The 25,773-nt window shown below is 42.2% G+C and overlaps 1 protein-coding gene across 1 annotated transcript in view; it reads right to left on the reverse strand.

Moving 5' to 3' along the window:
- The window catches only part of ddx52 (DEAD (Asp-Glu-Ala-Asp) box polypeptide 52), a 47,221-nt gene that overhangs the window by 14,000 nt on the left and 7,448 nt on the right, over nt 1–25,773 (reverse strand). Inside the window, exons 5-7 of the mRNA XM_061899383.1 lie at nt 10,244–10,387; nt 10,047–10,158; nt 4,579–4,651 (exon numbers count right to left, since the gene is read on the reverse strand). Coding sequence (XP_061755367.1) covers nt 4,579–4,651; nt 10,047–10,158; nt 10,244–10,387 — 329 coding nt within the window. The remainder of the gene's footprint in view (nt 1–4,578; nt 4,652–10,046; nt 10,159–10,243; nt 10,388–25,773) is intronic.

Genomic DNA, 25,773 nt, shown 5'->3' on the forward strand with positions numbered 1-25,773 from the left:
GTTTGATGATCACATTTCTGTAAATGTACAGACTATAAAGTTCACAGACATAAAAGACGGATCCTAGTGGGCCAGTCCAATCTTTCCTTTTATCTAAACTAAAACTGGGGAAATGTGGAGTGTTCTGGGCTTCAGTACACTGTTGATCTTCTGAAGACATGATTTTATTTCACAATTCCTTGAGGGAAAAAAACCCCGCCTGGTTAGGCTTTGTGTATAGTAGTATGTGTGCTGTTTATAGCACACCTGGGCAAATTAAGGCCCGGGGGGCCACATGCGGCCTGTTAAGCGTTTAAATCTGGTCCGCCGGACATTCCCAAATAAATTTTTTTTACATCTTTAAAAGGATTCTGTATTCATTCAATACATAGATTTCAGCAGGATCTACCCCAGTCTGCTGACATGCAAGCAGAGTAGTAGATTAAAAAAAAAAAAAAAAAAGTTTTTATAATTGTAAAGGACAATGTTTTATCAACTGATTGCAATAATGTAAATTTGTTTTAACTATTAAACGAACCAAAAATATGACTTATTTTATCTTTGTGAAAACATTGGACACAGTGTGTTGTCCAGCTTATGAGATGCCATGCAAGTGTAAGCCACTGTGACACTATTGTTGTTTTTTATTATTTTTATAAATGTCTAATGATAATGTCAATGAGGGATTTTTAATCACTGCTATGCTGAAATTATAACTAATATTGATACTGTTGTTGATAATATTAATTTTTGTTTCACTACTTTTGGTTTGTTCTGTGTGGTGTTTGTGTCTTTATTGCAGTTCTGAGTGTTGCTGGGTCAGATTTGGTTTTGGAATTGGATTGCATTGTTATGGTATTGCTGTGTATTGTTTTGTTGGATTGATTAAAAAAAATTAAAAACATTTTTTTTTTTTTTAAATGAGAATCGATTCTGATTCGCACAACGTGAGAATCGCGATTCGTATTCGAATCGATTTTTCCCCACACCCCTAATATATATATATATATATATATATATGTATATATATATATATATATATATATATATATATATATATACATATATATATATACATATATATATATATATATATATATATATATACATATATATATATATATATATACATATATATATATATAATAGGGATGCACCGATTAATCGGTAACCGAATATATTCGTCCGAATATGGCAAAAAAAGCCACATTCGGCCTTCGGTGGAATGAGTTAAAAACAAGGCCGAATAGTGGCGTGTGACGCAAGTTTTTGACGCGGTGACGCAATCAACCAACGTGCAGTGACGTTGGGATATGTTGTGTACCTGTATAAGTGTATGAGGTTACAAGCACACAATGTCAATTGTTGTATCTGCTGCTTTAATGTCTTTAATGTCCTCTGTGTTCTTTGATGTTTGATGTTTCCCTCTTACACACATGGAAGAGGGATGTGTACCATGGCTATGAGTTTTTTTTTTTTTTCCTTTGGCCTCAGTCTGCACCTCCTCTCCAGGGCCCAGGCTAAAACCGATTTTTTTTATTTAATCTTAATCTTCTATTCCCCCGCCCCCCGCCCCCTCTTTGTTTACCTTTATCTCATCTTTTTTGTAAGGGGCGCTAGAAGCCGGCAGACCCGTCAGCGATCCTGTTCTGTCTCCCTGTAATGTTTGTCTAAACTTGAATGGGATTGTGCTGAAAATGTTAATTTTCCTGAAGGAACTCTCCTGACGGAATAAATAAAGTACTATCTAATCTAATCTAATCTAATTGAGATTTACTTGAGCCTTCTGTTTACATTATTAGCCTGTTGTGTAGGCTACCTGTATAAGTGTATGAGGTTACAAGCACACACTTATTGAGATTTACTTGAGCCTTCTGTTTACATTATTAGCCTGTTGTGTAGGCTACCTGTATAAGTGTATGAGGTTAAAAGCACACACTTATTGAGATTTAGTGGGGCCTCTGTTTACATTATTAGCCTGTTGTGTAGGCTACCTGTATAAGTGTATGAGGTTACAAGCACACACTTATTGAGATTTAGTGGGGCCTCTGTTTACATTATTAGCCTGTTGTGTAGGCTACCTGTATAAGTGTATGAGGTTACAAGCACACACTTATTGAGATTTACTTGAGCCTTCTGTTTACATTATTAGCATATCTACTGTGGCTAAGCAGACTTTTGCCAAAAGGACAATCATTCATTTGTTGTGGGTTTATCCACTTTAATGCACTTTGGTTTTTTTTGGAATGCATGTTTTGTTTGAAGGCCTAATATAAATGAAAAACTTTGTGCTTTTTTTGAAAAGCAAAGGCTACTGGAATATTAAAAAAATGTCAATATTCAATAAAAAATTACTTTATTTGAAAAACATGTCTAAATATTTATTCGAGGCTATTTATGCAATATACATTTTTTTTTGAAAAACTGCATTCATTATTCGGTATTCGGCCTTCGGCCAAGCGTTTAAATTTTATTCGGCTTCGGCCACAAATTTTCATTTCGGTGCATCCCTAGTATTTGGGTTAACTCGGCCGGGGTTTGAACTCACGACCACTAAGCCACTGAGTACGCTCCCAATTTCTTTTTTTTTTTTTTTTTTATGGCAAATCAACATCTGTAGATTTTTTTGGTGCATTACTGTAAATGCCAAAAGGGCACCACAGTTTACTACAGTAAAACAAATTAAAAAAAAATTTTATTTAGAGAAATTTCACAATTTTACCTTTAAATCTATTACTACTTTTACGTTGCACAATTTCATAGACAACTTGCTTTGAAACCATTATAATTAGTATTTACTTCTATTTATTTGTATCATCCCATGAGGTGTATATATTTCATAAAGTTTTTGCACTTGTTGGGGTTTTTTTTGTGTGTTTTTTTTGTTTGTTTTCATTATATTTGGATCTATTTGTTTGATATTATATTCGGTATTCGGCCTTCGGCCAAGTGTTTAAATTTTGAATGAATGAATGAATGAAATAAGTTTATTTCGGTCATATAATCAATCAAATCAAATCAATCAACCATTGTGTGTGATCAGTTTTACAGTACATGTTATATGTATACAATAATGCACATTTACACATAAAAGAAAAGAAAAAGAATGACCAAAAAAGGAATAGGCTGAAGCCAAAGCTTATATTTGCCTATCCTATACCTTCACAGAAAATTAGATTGCCTGGAACATCAACATAAAAAAATAAATAAATCAAAAATCAATGGGATGAAAGTAATTGTGACTATATTTTATCATTTTCAATTATTTCACCTTTCAATGTTTTCTTAAACCTTACCAAAGAAGTGCATGTCTTCAGCTCATCACTGAGCTTGTTCCACCATTTAACTCCTAAAACTGTAATACATTTGTATTTTATATTTGTTCTCGCTTTACCCATTTCAAAAATCGATATCCCCCGTAAATTATAGTTTTCTCCTCTTAAATGAAATAGCCTGCGAATACAAGCTGGAAGGCTGTTGTTCTTTACTCCAAACATAATTTCCATTGTTTTTAAAAAACACAATGTCGGAAAATTTTAACACATTTGAACTCATAAATAAGGGATTGGTATGTTCATAGTAGCAGGCTTTGTGTATTATTCTAATGACCCTTTTTTGAAGTTTTATGATTGGGTCTATGTTTGTTTTATAAACATTTCCCCAAATTTCAACACAATACGTTAAATATGGAAAAATAAAAGAATAATACAACATATGCAGGCATGTCTTATTCAGCATGTGTCTTACTTTATAAAGAATAGCAATAGATTTGGATATTTTTCCTTTTATATATTCAATATGCGGTTTCCAACACAGTTTATGATCAATTATTATTCCCAAGAATTTAGTTTCATATACTCTATCGATTTCCACATGATTTAACTTTAATTTTGCTTCACAATTTGTCCTTGCACCACTAAACACCATAAATTTTATTCGGCTTCGGCCACAAATTTTCATTTCGGTGCATCCCTACTTCTTACCCTTAATGCAACTTCTTGAACAAGTGCGGTAGAAAAAAAGGATGGATGGATTCAAATGCATGAGCATGTTTTATATTTCGAACGTTATTTTTAACACTTTGAGTACAAGTGTAATTATTCATTACTTATTGTGTTAAGCAGTGTCAGCTCAGATTTATCCGAGAGCCAGATGCCGTCTGTTTGAAACTATTGTAGTGGTGTTCTGTACAAAAGGTGCACTTTAATTTAGTGTGGTTTTGATATGTCATCTTAGTGACATCATGCACAAAAGTGCACTTGTTTTAAAATGTCTCTGACAATCTTGCACTTTCTGTTTTGGAAAGGACATGAATGTTTGTGCCACTGTGCCAATAACTGTGTAATAAATACACTTTTGCTCAATTGACTTAGTTGTGATTTCCCTCTCTGCATGAAAGTTTAAAAGTACGAAGAAGAATGTTTTAATGTAGACACACAGAATCATCATACTGCTGTGATTATATGCATCAAGTGTTCATTCAAGGCTAAGGCAAAATATGGCGATATATATCGTGTATCGCGATATATCGAGATATTAAAAAAAGGCCATATCGCCCGGCCCTGATATGTACATCATGTCCGCCAGTAGCCATCTTACCTGCTGAGGTCGATGGCGGGAGGGTCCTGCTTGAGGAGGAAGACGAGTCTGTTGGGGGTACTGATGAGGACGTCTGAGTGGGACAGAACAGGAGAGTCAGAAAACGGCGCTTAAATCCGACACATCTCACTCAGCCAAGCAGCAGTGCGCCGTCATCACGCTACGCTACGTGCCTTGTTTTCAAAGTGAGACTGAAAGTCACTCTACTCAGCCTTTGGTGGCCATGATTTTTATTTGGCATGCAGTCCTGTTCGCCATCATTAGGGTCCGCCAGGCCCATGGCAAAGGACCCTATTGAAGCTGCTGTGTTTTATAATTATTCCGCACCTACGCGCTGTAATTTAACCCCCTTAACATGCTTCAAAACTCACCAAATTTGACACACATCAGTCTGGCATGCCTTCCCAACTTATTAGGCAGCCAAAGCAGAAAAATCAAAATTGCGCGCTGCTTGTAACTTCCGTTCGGAATGTCGTAGAACAGGGGTGCCCATTACGTCGATGGCGAGCTACCAGTCGACCGCGGGGGGTGTGTCAGTCGATCTCCAGCCAGGCTTTTAAAAAAAATAGACCTAAAAATGAGTGATCATCAATCTTCACCAAGACGTCACTTAAATGACATTCACGGTACCCGAGGGTCTTGTGAGATGACGCTGGCTGCTGCAAGATCATTATTATGAAAATATGACAGAGAGGAAGGCGAGAAACCCTTTTTATTTCAACAGACTCTCGCGCCGTACCTTCCGTCAAAACTCTAAAGGCCGACTGCACATTTCCTATCTTCACAATAAAAGCCCTGCTTCATGCTGCCTGCGCTAACTAAATACAGAGTCTCGGAAAACTGGCGTGCACAAGCGATCCCTCAGAAAGCTGGCGTGCACATCACTTGTGCACGCCAGCTTTCTGAGACTCTTATTTTGTTAGCGCAGGCAGCATGAAGCAGGGCTTTTATTGTGAAGATAGGAAACGTGCAGTCGGCCTTTAGAGTTTTGACGGAAGGGACGGCGCGAAAGTCTGTTGAAATAAAAAGTGTTTCTCGCCTTCCTCTCTGTCATTTTTTCCTAATAATGAACTGGCAGCAGCCAGCGTCATCTCACAAGACCCTCGGGTGCCGTGAATGTCAATCAAGCAAGCTACGGAATTTGCCGCCAATGTTTTTCTTGTAAAGTGTATGGAAGCTGGATGAATTAGATGCCAAAAACCAACCACTTTCATGTGGTATTGTACAGAAAGGACAACTTTTTTTCTCCTCCATTTGAAAATGTGGGCGTTATCATCATTACTGTCTGATTCCAATCAATGCAAGTCATCAGAATCAGGTAATACACCAACTTATATTCTTGTCTTTGTGAAAGAAAGACATCTATATGTGTTACACATGCTTGTATTATCATTAAACACATTTAATTTGTGTACAAAAATGTCTCTTTCATAAATAAATAAATATAAATGCTATATATAAATGAGGTAGATCCCCTCGAGTTGGTCAATTGAAAAGTAGCTCGCCTGCAGAAAAAGTGTGGGCACCCCTGTCGTAGAGACATGAAACGAAAACCTCTATATAGGGCTGACTTAGACCTAGATTTCATAATTGTACCTTCTAGGGCAAAAATCAACAAAAATTTTGCAAAAACCCATTGAAAGCAAAATTTTCGCAAAAAATGCTATTTTTGCCTCTTTGAGCTGTAATTTGACCCCCTTAAAATGCTTCAAAACTCACCAAACTTGGCACACACATCAGGACTGGCAACAATTGCCATCTGATGAAAAAAACAAACCCCAAAATAAAAAAAAATGCGCTCTAGCGCAATTTTTTAATAAAACACAGCAAAAACTGCTCCTAGTAAGAAAACACAAACAAAATTGCTTGTAACGTCCAGTAGGAATGCCGGAAAGACATGAAACAAAAAATTCTATGTAGGTCTCACTTAGACCTACATTTTAATAACTTACAGCCTGCAGAAAAAATCAACAGGAAGTTGGCAATTACCCCTTCAAAATAAAAGTTTTGTAAAAACCCGTCCCCTTTTTTCAAACTTAAACTCCTCCGAGTGCGTTTGTCGTTTCGCCTTCAAACTGGCACAGGAGAGAGATTGAACCCTTTTGATTAAAACTGTCCAACAAAGTTTTGATTACTGCTCCGGTTTGGATTTTACGCGCCTTCAAAGAACCCCTGCGCAAAGTTTCCTAAAAAATGTCCTTTTTGCCTCTTTCAGCTGTAATTTGACCCCTTTAGAATGCTTCAAAACTCACCAAACTTGGTACACACATCAGGACTGGCAACAATTGCAAGCTAATAAAAAAAACCGAAGCCCAAAACTCAAAATTGTGCTCTAGCGCCCCCTAGGAATACAACACAGACAAACTGCTCCTAGGAAGAAAACACAGACAAAACTGCTTGTAACTTCCAGTAGGAATGCCGGAAAGACATGAAACAAAAACTTCTATGTAGGTCTCACTTAGACCTACATTTTAATAACTGACAGCCTGCAGAAAAAAATCAACAGGAAGTTGGCAATTACCCCTTCAAAATAAAAGTTTTGTAAAAACCCGTCCCCTTTTTTCAAACTTAAACTCCTCCGAGTGCGTTTGTCGTTTCGCCTTCAAACTCGCACAGGAGAGAGATTGAACCCTTTTGATTAAAACTGTCCAACAAAGTTTTGATTACTGCTCCGGTTTGGATTTTACGCGCCTTCAAAGAACCCCTGCGCAAAGTTTCCTAAAAAATGTCATTTATGCCTCTTTCAGCTGTAATTTGACCCCCTTAAAATGCTTCAAAACTCACCAAACTTGGCACACACATCAGGACTGGCAACAATTGCGAGCTAATAAAAAAACCGAACCCCAAAACTCAAAATTGTGCTCTAGCGCCCCCTAGGAATACAACACAGACAAACTGCTCCTAGGAAGAAAACACAGACAAATTGCTTGTAGCTTCCGGTAGGAATGTCAGAGAGACATGAAACAAAAACCACTATGTAGGTCTCACTTGGACCTACATTTTAAAAATTAACATACTTTAACAAAAATCAACAGGAAGTTTGATATTTTCACTTCAATACAACAACTGCATTACTTTCACAATGCATTAGATTCTCAAAATAGTGGCACCAAGGCGTCTTCTACCGCTTATCCGGCCATGGGTCTCGGGGGCAGCAGCCAAAGGCGGACCCGACCAACGCTGCTTGCAGCTTTAATTTTTCTCTTTGCACCAGTAGTGTAGTTGCTGTTGAAGTATGGCGAACACACTAAACAAGGACGTAAAGTAGAGAACTGCGCGTTTGAAAACCCCTTTTTTCCCCACGTTATTGTTCAGCCTTACTCCAAAATGGAATGAATTCACTCTGTCCTCAAAATTCTACACACATTAACCCATAATGACCATGTGAAAATGTTTTTTTAAAAATGTTTTCATGTTGAATAAAATAAAAGTAAAAGTTCTAGTATCGACAAATTCACAGCCATTGCTCAAAACTTATTGATGCACCTTTGGCAGCAATTACAGCCTCAAGTCTTTTTGAATACGATGCCAAACTTTTGGGCACTTTCAACCATTCCTCTTTGCAGCACCTCTCAGGCTCCATCAGGTTGGATGGGAAGTTTTTCATTCCAGGATGTCTCTGCGCATTGCTGCATTCATCTTTCCCTCTATTCCGACTGGTCTCCCGGTTCCTGCCGTGAAAAACCACCCCCACGGCATGATACTGCCACCACCATCCTTCACTGCAGGGATGGTGTCGGCCTGGTGATGAGCGGTACCGGGTTTCCGACAAAGACTTCAATCTTTGTTTCATCGGACCAGAGAATTCACGATCTCATGGTCTGAGAGTCTTTCAGGTCTTTCATTTTGGCAAACTTTGTACTCAAAAATGGCTTCCGTCGGGCCACTCTACCATACAGGCCTGACTGGTGGTTTGTCCTTTTGGAAGGTTCTTCTCTCTCCACAGAGGAACACTGTAGTCATGACAGAATAATTGTATATAAATTGTCACAAAATTTTGTGTTCCAATGAGTTCCCGGCGAGCAGACAAAAGCTGTCATTCATCCTACCAAGAAGAAGGCTTGTAAAACACCACTGTGTAGAGTGGGGAGCAACATGAAACTGTTCAGTTTCTTTGATGCATTGCAATCCACAGAAACATTTTGTCTTGACCCGAGAACTACAAAGTTCCAGGCACCTCTTCTTTGAACTGTTTTACGACCTCTTCTTTGAACTCTTACAACCTTTTCTTTGAACTGTTTTGTAATCAAAGGCGATGGCTGTTTACGACCTCCGACCCTTTAGAAACGGCAGTTGCCATGTAATCAGGGAGAGTCCAAATAAAAGAGGCGTACAACCTTTCGTCAGAGCGTGGTGACACTGTACAAGGGTACAGGTGTACGCTTTTCTCCTCATAGAGCCAAATTTAGTTCTGTCTCTGTTTAATTCCTTGCTTCTTGTCTTGTTTAATAGATGTCTTTAGTCTTTGAGCCTGACAGTGACCATCAGGTTCTCGGTCACATCCCTGACTAGGGTCCTTCTAACCTGATCGTTTAGCTCTAGGAAGAATCCTGGTGGTTCCAAACATATTTTTATTTACGGATGATGTAGGCCACTGTGCTCATGGGGACCTTCAAAGCAGCAGATATTTTTCCGTACCCTTCCACAGATTTGTGCCTGGAGACAACCCTGTCTCTGAAGTCTACGGACAGTTCCTTGGACTTCATGCTTAGTTTGTGCTCTGTCAGGTGTGGGACCCTTTTATATAGACAGGTGTGAGGAGGGAGGAGCTCAACGTAAAGCCGCTGCTCCTCCACATGGAGAGGAGCCAGATGAGGTGGTTCGGGCATCTGGTCAGGATGCCACCCGAACGCCTCCGTAGGGAGGTGTTTAGGGCACGTCCAGCTGGTAGGAGGCCACGGGGAAGACCCAGGACACGTTGGGAAGACTATGTCTCCCGGCTGGCCTGGGAACACCTCGGGATCCCCCGGGAAGAGCTAGACGAAGTGGCTGGAGATAGGGAAGTCTGGGCTTCCCTGCTTAGGCTGCTGCCCCCGCGACCCGACCTCGGATAAGCGGAAGATGATGGATGGATGGATGGTGTGTGCCTTTCCAAATCATGTCTGATCAACTAAATTCCCCACAGGTGGACTCCAATCAAGCTGTAGGAATATCTCAAGGAATCCAGCTTCGTCGTCCTTGTCACTGCCGTTGTGTCCTTGGGCAAGACGTTTTGCCAAATGCAGCGTAAATGTCGCTGCATTTGGCAAAGCGCTTTGAGTCTCAAGAGAAAAAGCGCTATACAAATATAATTCACTTCATAGACTGCAAAGTGCATCAGCGTATAGATTTTAGGACGCCCATCCATCGCCTTATTTAGACAAATACTGCACCGTACTTGTTTACCGAGTGACGCCATGAACACTTCCTGTCCTTCATTTAACTTAGTACACGACTTCTAGCACTCGATTACAACATTTATTACTTACCGTATTTTTTGTTGGACTGAGGTCTGTATTTCTTGGCGGCCAGGGACGCTTTGTCTATGATGTGGATGCGAAACCCCGCCCCCTCCGATAGGCGGAGCATCTCTCGGTAGGTCTGGAAACCAAATTGTGAGGCGAGGACTTTGGGTGGATGGCGGAAGGAAAGGCAACCATGAAATAATCGGACTTTCACGGCGTACCTGGTTGGCGAGTTCCCGGGTGGGCGAGATGACCACGGCTCTGAAGCCCAGCTTGGCGGGCTGTCGGAGGTGGGCGAGGAGCGGGAGACAGAAGGCCAAAGTCTTTCCGGATCCCGTCGGAGCGCAGGCCAGGATCTCGCGGCCCTGAAGGAGACGCCAATAGTCTTGTTACTGTATTAAATCGCAGCTGGCTGAAAACTGTATCAGGTTGAAGTGTTTTACATCGGTCGATATCGATAATTATTGATATTTTTTATGAATTATAGAAAGGACTAGAAGAATACTATAGTAAATGTAATTTTTTTTTTCAATTTTTGTCATATATATATATATATATATAAATAGATATATATATATATATGTGCCCTGACTATATGTATTTTAATTTATTTTTTTACACTTAAATATATTTTGTCAGTTCATTTTCATATGTATTTATTTTTATTCTATATGTATGTATGTATGTATGTGATATGATTTAAAAAATCCATCCATCCACCTTCTTCCGCTTATCCGAGGTCGGGTCGCGGGGGCAACAGCCTAAGCAGGGAAACCCAGACTTCCCTCTCCCCAGCCACTTCGTCTAGCTCTTCCCGGGCGATCCCGAGGCGTTCCCAGGCCAGCCGGGAGACATAGTCTTCCCAACGTGTCCTGGGTCTTCCTACCAGCTGGACGTGCCCTAAACACCTCCCTGGGGAGGCGTTCGGGTGGCATCCTGACCAGATGCCCGAACCACCTCATCTGGCTCCTCTCCATGTGAAGGAGCAGCGGCTTTACTTTGAGTTCCTCCCGGATGACAGAGCTTCTCACCCTATCTCAATCAATCAATCAATCAATGTTTACTTATATAGCCCTAAATCACTAGTGTCTCAAAGGGCTGCACAAACCACAACACAAACCACTACGACATCCTCGGTAGGCCCACATAAGGGCAAGGAAAACTCACACCCAGTGGGACGTCGGTGACAATGATGACTATGAGAACCTTGGAGAGGAGGAAAGCAATGGATGTGGAGCGGGTCTAACATGATACTGTGAAAGTCCAATCCATAATGGATCCAACACAGTCGCAAGAGTCCAGTCCAAAGCGGATCCAACACAGCAGCGAGAGTCCCGTTCTAAACGGAGAGCCCCGCCACACGGCGGAGGAAACCCATTTGGGCCGCTTGTACCCGTGAGCTTATCCTTTCGGTCATGACCCAAAGCTCATGACCATAGGTGAGGATGGGAACGTAGATCGAGCGGTAAATTGAGAGCTTTACCTTCCGGCTCAGCTCCTTCTTCACCACAACGGATCGGTACAACGTCCGCATTAAAAAATATATTTCCATTTTTACATTATATATATTATTTTCGTGAGATCGACAGGCGGATCGGTGCGGCGTCTTCAGTAATGCGGACGTTGGCTCCTCGGCTTCTCTTTGAGACACTTCGTGTTCACCGCAGCCATAAAACATAGCTGCTTCTTGTTCTTTTTGGCATATTCAATAGCTTGGACCTTAAAGGCCTACTGAAATGAGATGTTCTTATTTAAACGGGGATAGCAGCTCCATTCTATGTGTCATACTTCATCATTTCGCCATATCGCCATATTTTTGCTGAAAGGATTTAGTAGAGAACATCGACAGTAAAGTTTGCAACTTTTGCTTGCTAACAGAAAAGCCCTGCCTCAACCGGAAGTCTCAGTCGATGACGTCACATGTTGGTGTCTCCTCACATCTTCACATTGTTTTTAATGGGCGCCTCCAACAAAAACAGCTATTCGGACCGAGAAAACTACAATTTCCCCATTAATTTGAGTGAGGATGAAAGATTCGTGTTTGAGGATATTGATAGCGACCAACTAGAGAAAAAAAAAATGCGATTGCATTGGGACGGATTCAGATGCTTTTAGACACATTTACTAGGATATATCTGGGAAATCCCTTATTTTCTATTCTGTTGCTAGTGTTTGAGTGAGTTTAACAGTACCTGATAGTCGGAGGTGTGTGTGTGTATACACAGGGTGTGTGTGACGCGTCTAGTGCAGTAATAAATAATAATAATAAATGGGTTGTACTTGTATAGCGCTTTTCTACCTTCAAGGTACTCAAAGACACTACTTCCACATTTACCCATTCACACACACATTCACACACTGATGGAGGGAGCTGCCATGCAAGGCGCCAACCAGCACACATCAGGAGCAAGGGTGAAGTGTCTTGCTCAGGACACGACGGACGTGACGAGGTTGGTACTAGGTGGGATTTGAACCATGGACCCTCGGGTTGCGCACGGCCACTCTTTACTCTGCGCCATGCCGTCCCTAGATTAATAAAGTATGTTTGATTCTGATTTATAAGCGCAGGCCTAAATTTACCGCATGCCTTTGTAAAGCGCCGGAGTGAGAAGAGGTTTTAAAATAATTAGCGCATGTTTGCCTTTACCGCATGCCTTTGGTAAGCAGAGGAGTGAGAAGAGGTTTTAAAATAATTAGCGCATGCTTACTTTTACCGCATGCCTTTGGTAAGCAGAGGAGTGAGAAGAGGTTTTAAAATAATTAGCGCATGCTTACTTTTACCGAATGCCTTTGGTAAGCGCCGGAGTGAGAAGAGGTTTTAAAATAATTAGCGCATGCTTACTTTTACCGCATGCCTTTGGTAAGCGCCGGAGTGAGAAGAGGTTTTAAAATAATTAGCGTATGCTTACTTTTACCGCACGCCTTTGGTAAGCAGAGGAGTGAGAAGAGGTTTTAAAATAATTAGCGCATGCTTACTTTTACCGCACGCCTTTGGTAAGCGCCGGAGTGAGAAGAGGTTTTAGAATAATTAGCGCATGCTTACTTTTACCGCATGCCTTTGGTAAGCGCAGGAGTGAGAAGAGGTTTTAAAATAATTAGCGCATGCTTACTTTTACCGCATGCCTTTGGTAAGCGCCGGAGTGAGAAGAGGTTTTAAAATAATTAGCGCATGCTTACTTTTACCGCATGCCTTTGGCAAGCAGAGGAGTGAGAAGAGGTTTTAAAATAATTAGCGCATGCTTACTTTTACCGCATGCCTTTGGTAAGCGCAGGAGTGAGAAGAGGTTTTAAAATAATTAGCGCATGCTTACTTTTACCGCATGCCTTTGGCAAGCAGAGGAGTGAGAAGAGGTTTTAAAATAATTAGCGCATGCTTACTTTTACCGCATGCCTTTGGTAAGCGCAGGAGTGAGAAGAGGTTTTAAAATAATTAGCGCATGCTTACTTTTACCGCATGCCTTTGGTAAGCGCAGGAGTGAGAAGAGGTTTTAAAATAATTAGCGCATGCTTACTTTTACCGCATGCCTTTGGTAAGCGCAGGAGTGAGAAGAGGTTTTAAAATAATTAGCGCATGCTTACTTTTACCGCATGCCTTTGGTAAGCGCCGGAGTGAGAAGAGGTTTTAAAATAATTAGCGCATGCTTACTTTTACCGCATGCCTTTGGTAAGCGCCGGAGTGAGAAGAGGTTTTAAAATAATTAGCGGATGCTTACTTTTACCGCATGCCTTTGGCAAGCAGAGGAGTGAGAAGAGGTTTTAAAATAATTAGCGCATGCTTACTTTTACCGCATGCCTTTGGTAAGCGCCGGAGTGAGAAGAGGTTTTAAAATAATTAGCGCATGCTTACTTTTACCGCATGCCTTTGGTAAGCGCCGGAGTGAGAAGAGGTTTTAAAATAATTAGCGCATGCTTACTTTTACCGCACGCCTTTGGTAAGCGCCGGAGTGAGAAGAGGTTTTAAAATAATTAGCGCATGCTTACTTTTACCGCATGCCTTTGGTAAGCGCCGGAGTGAGAAGAGGTTTTAAAATAATTAGCGCATGCTTACTTTTACCGCATACCTTTGGTAAGCGCCGGAGTGAGAAGAGGTTTTAAAATAATTAGCGCATGCTTACTTTTACCGCACGCCTTTGGTAAGCGCAGGAGTGAGAAGAGGTTTTAAAATAATTAGCGCATGCTTACTTTTACCGCACGCCTTTGGTAAGCGCAGGAGTGAGAAGAGGTTTTAAAATAATTAGCGCATGCTTACTTTTACCGCATGCCTTTGGTAAGCGCCGGAGTGAGAAGAGGTTTTAAAATAATTAGCGCATGCTTACTTTTACCGCATGCCTTTGGTAAGCGCAGGAGTGAGAAGAGGTTTTAAAATAATTAGCGCATGCTTACTTTTACCGCATGCCTTTGGCAAGCAGAGGAGTGAGAAGAGGTTTTAAAATAATTAGCGCATGCTTACTTTTACCGCATTCCTTTGGTAAAGCGCCGGAGTGAGAAGAGGTTTTAAAATAATTAGCGCATGCTTACTTTTACCGCATGCCTTTGGTAAGCGCAGGAGTGAGAAGAGGTTTTAAAATAATTAGCGCATGCTTACTTTTACCGCATGCCTTTGGCAAGCAGAGGAGTGAGAAGAGGTTTTAAAATAATTAGCGCATGCTTACTTTTACCGCATGCCTTTGGTAAGCGCAGGAGTGAGAAGAGGTTTTAAAATAATTAGCGCATGCTTACTTTTACCGCATGCCTTTGGTAAGCGCAGGAGTGAGAAGAGGTTTTAAAATAATTAGCGCATGCTTACTTTTACCGCATGCCTTTGGTAAGCGCAGGAGTGAGAAGAGGTTTTAAAATAATTAGCGCATGCTTACTTTTACCGCATGCCTTTGGCAAGCGCAGGAGTGAGAAGAGGTTTTAAAATAATTAGCGCATGCTTACTTTTACCGCATGCCTTTGGTAAGCGCAGGAGTGAGAAGAGGTTTTAAAATAATTAGCGCATGCTTACTTTTACCGCACGCCTTTGGTAAGCGCAGGAGTGAGAAGAGGTTTTAAAATAATTAGCGCATGCTTACTTTTACCGCATGCCTTTGGTAAGCGCCGGAGTGAGAAGAGGTTTTAAAATAATTAGCGCATGCTTACTTTTACCGCATGCCTTTGGTAAGCGCAGGAGTGAGAAGAGGTTTTAAAATAATTAGCGCATGCTTACTTTTACCGCATGCCTTTGGCAAGCAGAGGAGTGAGAAGAGGTTTTAAAATAATTAGCGCATGCTTACTTTTACCGCATTCCTTTGGTAAAGCGCCGGAGTGAGAAGAGGTTTTAAAATAATTAGCGCATGCTTACTTTTACCGCATGCCTTTGGTAAGCGCAGGAGTGAGAAGAGGTTTTAAAATAATTAGCGCATGCTTACTTTTACCGCATGCCTTTGGCAAGCAGAGGAGTGAGAAGAGGTTTTAAAATAATTAGCGCATGCTTACTTTTACCGCATGCCTTTGGTAAGCGCAGGAGTGAGAAGAGGTTTTAAAATAATTAGCGCATGCTTACTTTTACCGCATGCCTTTGGTAAGCGCAGGAGTGAGAAGAGGTTTTAAAATAATTAGCGCATGCTTACTTTTACCGCATGCCTTTGGTAAGCAGAGGAGTGAGAAGAGGTTTTAAAATAATTAGCGCATGCTTACTTTTACCGCACGCCTTTGGTAAGCAGAGGAGTGAGAAGAGGTTTTAAAATAATTAGCGCATGCATACTTTTACCGCATGCCTTTGGTAAGCAGAGGAGTGAGAAGAGGTTTTAAAATAATTAGCGCATGCTTACTTTTACCGCATGCCTTTGGCAAGCGCAGGAGTGAGAAGAGGTTTTAAAATAATTAGCGCATGCATACTTTTACCGCATGCCTTTGGTAAGCGCAGGAGTGAGAAGAGGTTTTAAAATAATTAGCGCATGCTTACTTTTACCGCATGCCTTTGGTAAGCGCAGGAGTGAGAAGAGGTTTTAAAATAATTAGCGCATGCTTACTTTTACCGCATGCCTGTGGTAAGCGCCGGAGTGAGAAGAGGTTTTAAAATAATTAGCGCATGCTTACTTTTACCGCATGCCTTTGGCAAGCAGAGGAGTGAGAAGAGGTTTTAAAATAATTAGCGCATGCTTACTTTTACCGCACGCCTTTGGTAAGCGCCGGAGTGAGAAGAGGTTTTAAAATAATTAGCGCATGCTTACTTTTACCGCACGCCTTTGGTAAGCGCCGGAGTGAGAAGAGGTTTTAAAATAATTAGCGCATGCTTACTTTTACCGCATGCCTTTGGTAAGCGCCGGAGTGAGAAGAGGTTTTAAAATAATTAGCGCATGCTTACTTTTACCGCATGCCTTTGGTAAGCGCCGGAGTGAGAAGAGGTTTTAAAATAATTAGCGCATGCTTACTTTTACCGCATGCCTTTGGTAAGCGCCGGAGTGAGAAGAGGTTTTAAAATAATTAGCGCATGCTTACTTTTACCGCACGCCTTTGGTAAGCGCCGGAGTGAGAAGAGGTTTTAAAATAATTAGCGCATGCTTACTTTTACCGCATGCCTTTGGTAAGCGCCGGAGTGAGAAGAGGTTTTAAAATAATTAGCGCATGCTTACTTTTACCGCACGCCTTTGGTAAGCGCCGGAGTGAGAAGAGGTTTTAAAATAATTAGCGCATGCTTACTTTTACCGCATGCCTTTGGTAAGCGCAGGAGTGAGAAGAGGTTTTAAAATAATTAGCGCATGCTTACTTTTACCGCACGCCTTTGGTAAGCGCAGGAGTGAGAAGAGGTTTTAAAATAATTAGCGCATGCTTACTTTTACCGCACGCCTTTGGTAAGCGCCGGGGTGAGAAGAGGTTTTAAAATAATTAGCGCATGCTTACTTTTACCGCACGCCTTTGGTAAGCGCCGGAGTGAGAAGAGGTTTTAAAATAATTAGCGCATGCTTACTTTTACCGCATGCCTTTGGTAAGCGCCGGAGTGAGAAGAGGTTTTAAAATAATTAGCGCATGCTTACTTTTACCGCACGCCTTTGGTAAGTGCCGGAGTGAGAAGAGGTTTTGAAATAATTAGCGCATGCTTACTTTTACCGCACGCCTTTGGTAAGCGCCGGAGTGAGAAGAGGTTTTAAAATAATTAGCGCATGCTTACTTTTACCGCACGCCTTTGGTAAGTGCCGGAGTGAGAAGAAGTTTTAAAATAATTAGCGCATGCTTACTTTTACCGCACACCTTTGGTAAGCGCCGGAGTGAGAAGAGGTTTTGAAATAATTAGCGCATGCTTACTTTTACCGCACGCCTTTGGTAAGCGCCGGAGTGAGAAGAGGTTTTAAAATAATTAGCGCATGCTTACTTTTACCGCATGCCTTTGGTAAGCGCCGGAGTGAGAAGAGGTTTTAAAATAATTAGCGCATGCTTACTTTTACCGCATGCCTTTGGTAAGCGCCGGAGTGAGAAGAGGTTTTAAAATAATTAGCGCATGGTTACTTTTACCGCATGCCTTTGGTAAGCGCAGGAGTGAGAAGAGGTTTTAAAATAATTAGCGCATGCTTACTTTTACCGCACGCCTTTGGTAAGCAGAGGAGTGAGAAGAGGTTTTAAAATAATTAGCGCATGCTTACTTTTACCGCATGCCTTTGGTAAGCAGAGGAGTGAGAAGAGGTTTTAAAATAATTAGCGCATGCTTACTTTTACCGCACGCCTTTGGTAAGCGCAGGAGTGAGAAGAGGTTTTAAAATAATTAGCGCATGCTTACTTTTACCGCACGCCTTTGGTAAGCGCCGGAGTGAGAAGAGGTTTTAAAATAATTAGCGCATGCTTACTTTTACCGCACGCCTTTGGTAAGCGCCGGAGTGAGAAGAGGTTTTAAAATAATTAGCGCATGCTTACTTTTACCGCATGCCTTTGGTAAGCGCAGGAGTGAGAAGAGGTTTTAAAATAATTAGCGCATGCTTACTTTTACCGCACGCCTTTGGTAAGCGCAGGAGTGAGAAGAGGTTTTAAAATAATTAGCGCATGCTTACTTTTACCGCACGCCTTTGGTAAGCGCCGGAGTGAGAAGAGGTTTTAAAATAATTAGCGCATGCTTACTTTTACCGCATGCCTTTGGTAAGCGCCGGGGTGAGAAGAGGTTTTAAAATAATTAGCGCATGCTTACTTTTACCGCATGCCTTTGGTAAGTGCCGGAGTGAGAAGAGGTTTTAAAATAATTAGCGCATGCTTACTTTTACCGCACGCCTTTGGTAAGCGCAGGAGTGAGAAGAGGTTTTAAAATAATTAGCGCATGCTTACTTTTACCGCACGCCTTTGGTAAGCGCCGGAGTGAGAAGAGGTTTTAAAATAATTAGCGCATGCTTACTTTTACCGCACGCCTTTGGTAAGCGCCGGAGTGAGAAGAGGTTCTAAAATAATTAGCGCATGCTTACTTTTACCGCATGCCTTTGGTAAGCAGAGGAGTGAGAAGAGGTTTTAAAATAATTAGCGCATGCTTACTTTTACCGCATGCCTTTGGTAAGCGCCGGAGTGAGAAGAGGTTTTAAAATAATTAGCGCATGCTTACTTTTACCGCACGCCTTTGGTAAGCGCCGGAGTGAGAAGAGGTTTTAAAATAATTAGCGCATGCTTACTTTTACCGCATGCCTTTGGTAAGCGCCGGAGTGAGAAGAGGTTTTAAAATAATTAGCGCATGCTTACTTTTACCGCACGCCTTTGGTAAGCGCCGGAGTGAGAAGAGGTTTTAAAATAATTAGCGCATGCTTACTTTTACCGCACGCCTTTGGTAAGCGCCGGAGTGAGAAGAGGTTTTAAAATAATTAGCGCATGCTTACTTTTACCGCATGCCTTTGGTAAGCGCCGGAGTGAGAAGAGGTTTTAAAATAATTAGCGCATCCTTACTTTTACCGCATGCCTTTGGTAAGCGCGGGAGTGAGAAGAGGTTTTAAAATAATTAGCGCATGCTTACTTTTACCGCACGCCTTTGGTAAGCAGAGGAGTGAGAAGAGGTTTTAAAATAATTAGCGCATGCTTACTTTTACCGCACGCCTTTGGTAAGCGCCGGAGTGAGAAGAGGTTTTAAAATAATTAGCGCATGCTTACTTTTACCGCATGCCTTTGGTAAGCGCCGGAGTGAGAAGAGGTTTTAAAATAATTAGCGCATGCTTACTTTTACCGCATACCTTTGGTAAGCGCCGGAGTGAGAAGAGGTTTTAAAATAATTAGCGCATGCTTACTTTTACCGCACGCCTTTGGTAAGCGCAGGAGTGAGAAGAGGTTTTAAAATAATTAGCGCATGCTTACTTTTACCGCATGCCTTTGGTAAGCGCCGGAGTGAGAAGAGGTTTTAAAATAATTAGCGCATGCTTACTTTTACCGCATGCCTTTGGCAAGCAGAGGAGTGAGAAGAGGTTTTAAAATAATTAGCGCATGCTTACTTTTACCGCATTCCTTTGGTAAAGCGCCGGAGTGAGAAGAGGTTTTAAAATAATTAGCGCATGCTTACTTTTACCGCATGCCTTTGGTAAGCGCAGGAGTGAGAAGAGGTTTTAAAATAATTAGCGCATGCTTACTTTTACCGCATGCCTTTGGCAAGCAGAGGAGTGAGAAGAGGTTTTAAAATAATTAGCGCATGCTTACTTTTACCGCATGCCTTTGGTAAGCGCAGGAGTGAGAAGAGGTTTTAAAATAATTAGCGCATGCTTACTTTTACCGCATGCCTTTGGTAAGCGCAGGAGTGAGAAGAGGTTTTAAAATAATTAGCGCATGCTTACTTTTACCGCATGCCTTTGGTAAGCAGAGGAGTGAGAAGAGGTTTTAAAATAATTAGCGCATGCTTACTTTTACCGCACGCCTTTGGTAAGCAGAGGAGTGAGAAGAGGTTTTAAAATAATTAGCGCATGCTTACTTTTACCGCATGCCTTTGGCAAGCGCAGGAGTGAGAAGAGGTTTTAAAATAATTAGCGCATGCTTACTTTTACCGCATGCCTTTGGTAAGCGCAGGAGTGAGAAGAGGTTTTAAAATAATTAGCGCATGCTTACTTTTACCGCACGCCTTTGGTAAGCGCAGGAGTGAGAAGAGGTTTTAAAATAATTAGCGCATGCTTACTTTTACCGCATGCCTTTGGTAAGCGCCGGAGTGAGAAGAGGTTTTAAAATAATTAGCGCATGCTTACTTTTACCGCATGCCTTTGGTAAGCGCAGGAGTGAGAAGAGGTTTTAAAATAATTAGCGCATGCTTACTTTTACCGCATGCCTTTGGCAAGCAGAGGAGTGAGAAGAGGTTTTAAAATAATTAGCGCATGCTTACTTTTACCGCATTCCTTTGGTAAAGCGCCGGAGTGAGAAGAGGTTTTAAAATAATTAGCGCATGCTTACTTTTACCGCATGCCTTTGGTAAGCGCAGGAGTGAGAAGAGGTTTTAAAATAATTAGCGCATGCTTACTTTTACCGCATGCCTTTGGCAAGCAGAGGAGTGAGAAGAGGTTTTAAAATAATTAGCGCATGCTTACTTTTACCGCATGCCTTTGGTAAGCGCAGGAGTGAGAAGAGGTTTTAAAATAATTAGCGCATGCTTACTTTTACCGCATGCCTTTGGTAAGCGCAGGAGTGAGAAGAGGTTTTAAAATAATTAGCGCATGCTTACTTTTACCGCATGCCTTTGGTAAGCAGAGGAGTGAGAAGAGGTTTTAAAATAATTAGCGCATGCTTACTTTTACCGCACGCCTTTGGTAAGCAGAGGAGTGAGAAGAGGTTTTAAAATAATTAGCGCATGCTTACTTTTACCGCATGCCTTTGGCAAGCGCAGGAGTGAGAAGAGGTTTTAAAATAATTAGCGCATGCATACTTTTACCGCATGCCTTTGGTAAGCGCAGGAGTGAGAAGAGGTTTTAAAATAATTAGCGCATGCTTACTTTTACCGCATGCCTTTGGTAAGCGCAGGAGTGAGAAGAGGTTTTAAAATAATTAGCGCATGCTTACTTTTACCGCATGCCTGTGGTAAGCGCCGGAGTGAGAAGAGGTTTTAAAATAATTAGCGCATGCTTACTTTTACCGCATGCCTTTGGCAAGCAGAGGAGTGAGAAGAGGTTTTAAAATAATTAGCGCATGCTTACTTTTACCGCACGCCTTTGGTAAGCGCCGGAGTGAGAAGAGGTTTTAAAATAATTAGCGCATGCTTACTTTTACCGCACGCCTTTGGTAAGCGCAGGAGTGAGAAGAGGTTTTAAAATAATTAGCGCATGCTTACTTTTACCGCATGCCTTTGGTAAGCGCCGGAGTGAGAAGAGGTTTTAAAATAATTAGCGCATGCTTACTTTTACCGCATGCCTTTGGTAAGCGCCGGAGTGAGAAGAGGTTTTAAAATAATTAGCGCATGCTTACTTTTACCGCATGCCTTTGGTAAGCGCCGGAGTGAGAAGAGGTTTTAAAATAATTAGCGCATGCTTACTTTTACCGCACGCCTTTGGTAAGCGCCGGAGTGAGAAGAGGTTTTAAAATAATTAGCGCATGCTTACTTTTACCGCATGCCTTTGGTAAGCGCCGGAGTGAGAAGAGGTTTTAAAATAATTAGCGCATGCTTACTTTTACCGCATGCCTTTGGTAAGCGCCGGAGTGAGAAGAGGTTTTAAAATAATTAGCGCATGCTTACTTTTACCGCACGCCTTTGGTAAGCGCAGGAGTGAGAAGAGGTTTTAAAATAATTAGCGCATGCTTACTTTTACCGCACGCCTTTGGTAAGCGCCGGAGTGAGAAGAGGTTTTAAAATAATTAGCGCATGCTTACTTTTACCGCATGCCTTTGGTAAGCGCCGGAGTGAGAAGAGGTTTTAAAATAATTAGCGCATGCTTACTTTTACCGCACGCCTTTGGTAAGTGCCGGAGTGAGAAGAGGTTTTGAAATAATTAGCGCATGCTTACTTTTACCGCACGCCTTTGGTAAGCGCCGGAGTGAGAAGAGGTTTTAAAATAATTAGCGCATGCTTACTTTTACCGCACGCCTTTGGTAAGTGCCGGAGTGAGAAGAAGTTTTAAAATAATTAGCGCATGCTTACTTTTACCGCACACCTTTGGTAAGCGCCGGAGTGAGAAGAGGTTTTGAAATAATTAGCGCATGCTTACTTTTACCGCACGCCTTTGGTAAGCGCCGGAGTGAGAAGAGGTTTTAAAATAATTAGCGCATGCTTACTTTTACCGCATGCCTTTGGTAAGCAGAGGAGTGAGAAGAGGTTTTAAAATAATTAGCGCATGCTTACTTTTACCGCATGCCTTTGGTAAGCGCCGGAGTGAGAAGAGGTTTTAAAATAATTAGCGCATGCTTACTTTTACCGCACGCCTTTGGTAAGCGCCGGAGTGAGAAGAGGTTTTAAAATAATTAGCGCATGCTTACTTTTACCGCACGCCTTTGGTAAGCGCCGGAGTGAGAAGAGGTTTTAAAATAATTAGCGCATGCTTACTTTTACCGCATGCCTTTGGTAAGCGCAGGAGTGAGAAGAGGTTTTGAAATAATTAGCGCATGCTTACTTTTACCGCACGCCTTTGGTAAGCGCCGGAGTGAGAAGAGGTTTTAAAATAATTAGCGCATGCTTACTTTTACCGCACGCCTTTGGTAAGCGCCGGGGTGAGAAGAGGTTTTAAAATAATTAGCGCATGCTTACTTTTACCGCATGCCTTTGGTAAGTGCCGGAGTGAGAAGAGGTTTTAAAATAATTAGCGCATGCTTACTTTTACCGCACGCCTTTGGTAAGCGCCGGAGTGAGAAGAGGTTTTAAAATAATTAGCGCATGCTTACTTTTACCGCATGCCTTTGGTAAGCGCCGGAGTGAGAAGAGGTTTTAAAATAATTAGCGCATGCTTACTTTTACCGCATGCCTTTGGTAAGCGCCGGAGTGAGAAGAGGTTTTAAAATAATTAGCGCATGCTTACTTTTACCGCATGCCTTTGGTAAGCAGAGGAGTGAGAAGAGGTTTTAAAATAATTAGCGCATGCTTACTTTTACCGCATGCCTTTGGTAAGCGCAGGAGTGAGAAGAGGTTTTAAAATAATTAGCGCATGCTTACTTTTACCGCATGCCTTTGGCAAGCAGAGGAGTGAGAAGAGGTTTTAAAATAATTAGCGCATGCTTACTTTTACCGCATGCCTTTGGCAAGCAGAGGAGTGAGAAGAGGTTTTAAAATAATTAGCGCATGCTTACTTTTACCGCACGCCTTTGGTAAGCGCCGGAGTGAGAAGAGGTTTTAAAATAATTAGCGCATGCTTACTTTTACCGCATGCCTTTGGTAAGCGCAGGAGTGAGAAGAGGTTTTAAAATAATTAGCGCATGCTTACTTTTACCGCACGCCTTTGGTAAGCGCCGGAGTGAGAAGAGGTTTTAAAATAATTAGCGCATGCTTACTTTTACCGCATGCCTTTGGTAGGCGCCGGAGTGAGAAGAGGTTTTAAAATAATTAGCGCATGCTTACTTTTACCGCACGCCTTTGGTAAGCGCCGGAGTGAGAAGAGGTTTTAAAATAATTAGCGCATGCTTACTTTTACCGCATGCCTTTGGTAAGCGCAGGAGTGAGAAGAGGTTTTAAAATAATTAGCGCATGCTTACTTTTACCGCACGCCTTTGGTAAGCGCCGGAGTGAGAAGAGGTTTTAAAATAATTAGCGCATGCTTACTTTTACCGCACGCCTTTGGTAAGCAGAGGAGTGAGAAGAGGTTTTAAAATAATTAGCGCATGCTTACTTTTACCGCACGCCTTTGGTAAGCGCCGGAGTGAGAAGAGGTTTTAAAATAATTAGCGCATGCTTACTTTTACCGCATGCCTTTGGTAAGCGCAGGAGTGAGAAGAGGTTTTAAAATAATTAGCGCATGCTTACTTTTACCGCATGCCTTTGGTAAGCGCAGGAGTGAGAAGAGGTTTTAAAATAATTAGCGCATGCTTACTTTTACCGCATGCCTTTGGTAAGCAGAGGAGTGAGAAGACGTTTTAAAATAATTAGCGCATGCTTACTTTTACCGCATGCCTTTGGTAAGCGCAGGAGTGAGAAGAGGTTTTAAAATAATTAGCGCATGCTTACTTTTACCGCACGCCTTTGGTAAGCGCAGGAGTGAGAAGAGGTTTTAAAATAATTAGCGCATGCTTACTTTTACCGCATGCCTTTGGTAAGCAGAGGAGTGAGAAGAGGTTTTAAAATAATTAGCGCATGCTTACTTTTACGGTAAGCGCAGGAGTGAGAAGAGGGTTTCAAATTAATTAGCGCCCCGCAATTCAAGGAAATACGGTAATTTATTTTTTAAATTTTCCCTTGAGTGTCCTTATAGTTTGTCTGAGTGTAATGTGGGAAGTCTAGGATTAAAACAACTTGGTGGCAAAGGTGTGTCAGTGAACGCCTCACAGTAGAAGTAGAGAGATGTCTGTAGATAGTGCATGGTTGCTTTCTGCTTGCTACTCTCTGCTTACAGCTACCCCCGCCAGCTAGCCCCCCTCAGGGGGTGAAAAGAGGAGTCGAGTGCATAAGTCTCCTCCTGCTGGTACAAAGCCTCTCATCAATCAATCAATCAATCAATGTTTATTTATATAGCCCCAAATCACAAATGTCTCAAAGGACTGCACAAATCATTACGACTACAACATCCTCGGAAGAACCCACAAAAGGGCAAGGAAAACTCACACCCAGTGGGCAGGGAGAATTCACATTCAGTGGGACGCCAGCGACAATGCTGACTATGAGAAACCTTGGAGAGGACCTCAGATGTGGGCAACCCCCCCCCCTCTAGGGGACCGAAAGCAATGGATGTCGAGCGGGTCCAACATGATACTGTGAAAGTTCAATCCATAGTGGCTCCAAGACAGCAGTGAGAGTCCCGTCCACAGGAAACCATCTCAAGCGGATCAGCAGCGTAGAGATGTCTCTCCACCACCAAGACTCCTTCAGTGCCTCCTCGTGGCCACACACGGGTAAGGGTCTTTGCAGACTCCGAACTAAACTGAAGGGGATCTCGGAGCAGCAGTGGGCCCCGGAGATGTGGCGTATAGGCCCACCATTGTGCCCGTCAACCCCGCCCCAACTAGGGGTAAATAGCCCCATTGCCTTGTGGGTCAGCTTATTTAGGCAAAGGCTAAGGGAGCACACCCTAACAGAAAAGCAATGTGCTGGTGGTGCGCAATAGGACCCGGCAACCTCCTGCAGTCATGGCGAGGGACTGGTCGTCATGGGCTCACCTCATCGTGGCGAAGATAGTGCTACTGGAGAAAGCGCACCTCCTTTGGCACTGAAATATCTCCTTGCGCAGGTACCCTTGCTTAATGTCGTCATCGGACTCGATGACGTAAGCAAGTTGACACGCAGAGTCTCGGGGGAGTCGACGGCAGCTTTATGGGCGGCACGAGCTCAGCTGACCTCCGCTAAGAAGCCACTTTTTACCGCAATTTTCTCACCGAAACCTGCTGGTTGACATTGGGTCGGGATCCATGTTCGCTGTGATCCATAATAAAGTTTCTCCTCCGTGAATTTCAAACAGGGCTTCACGGTGGCAGAGGGGTTAGTGCGTCTGCCTCACAATACGAAGGTCCTGCAGTCCTGGGTTCAAATCCAGGCTCGGGATCTTTCCGTGTGGAGTTTGCATGTTCTCCCCGTGACTGCGTGGGTTCCCTCCGGCTTCCTCCCACTTCCAAAGACATGCACCTGGGGATAGGTTGATTGGCAACACTAAATTGGCCCTAGTGTGTGAATGTTGTCTGTCTATCTGTGTTGGCCCTGCGATGAGGTGGCGACTTGTCCAGGGTGTACCCC

The sequence above is a fragment of the Nerophis ophidion genome, linkage group LG04 (assembly GCF_033978795.1).
Source record: "Nerophis ophidion isolate RoL-2023_Sa linkage group LG04, RoL_Noph_v1.0, whole genome shotgun sequence".
NCBI classification, from domain to species: domain Eukaryota; kingdom Metazoa; phylum Chordata; class Actinopteri; order Syngnathiformes; family Syngnathidae; genus Nerophis; species Nerophis ophidion.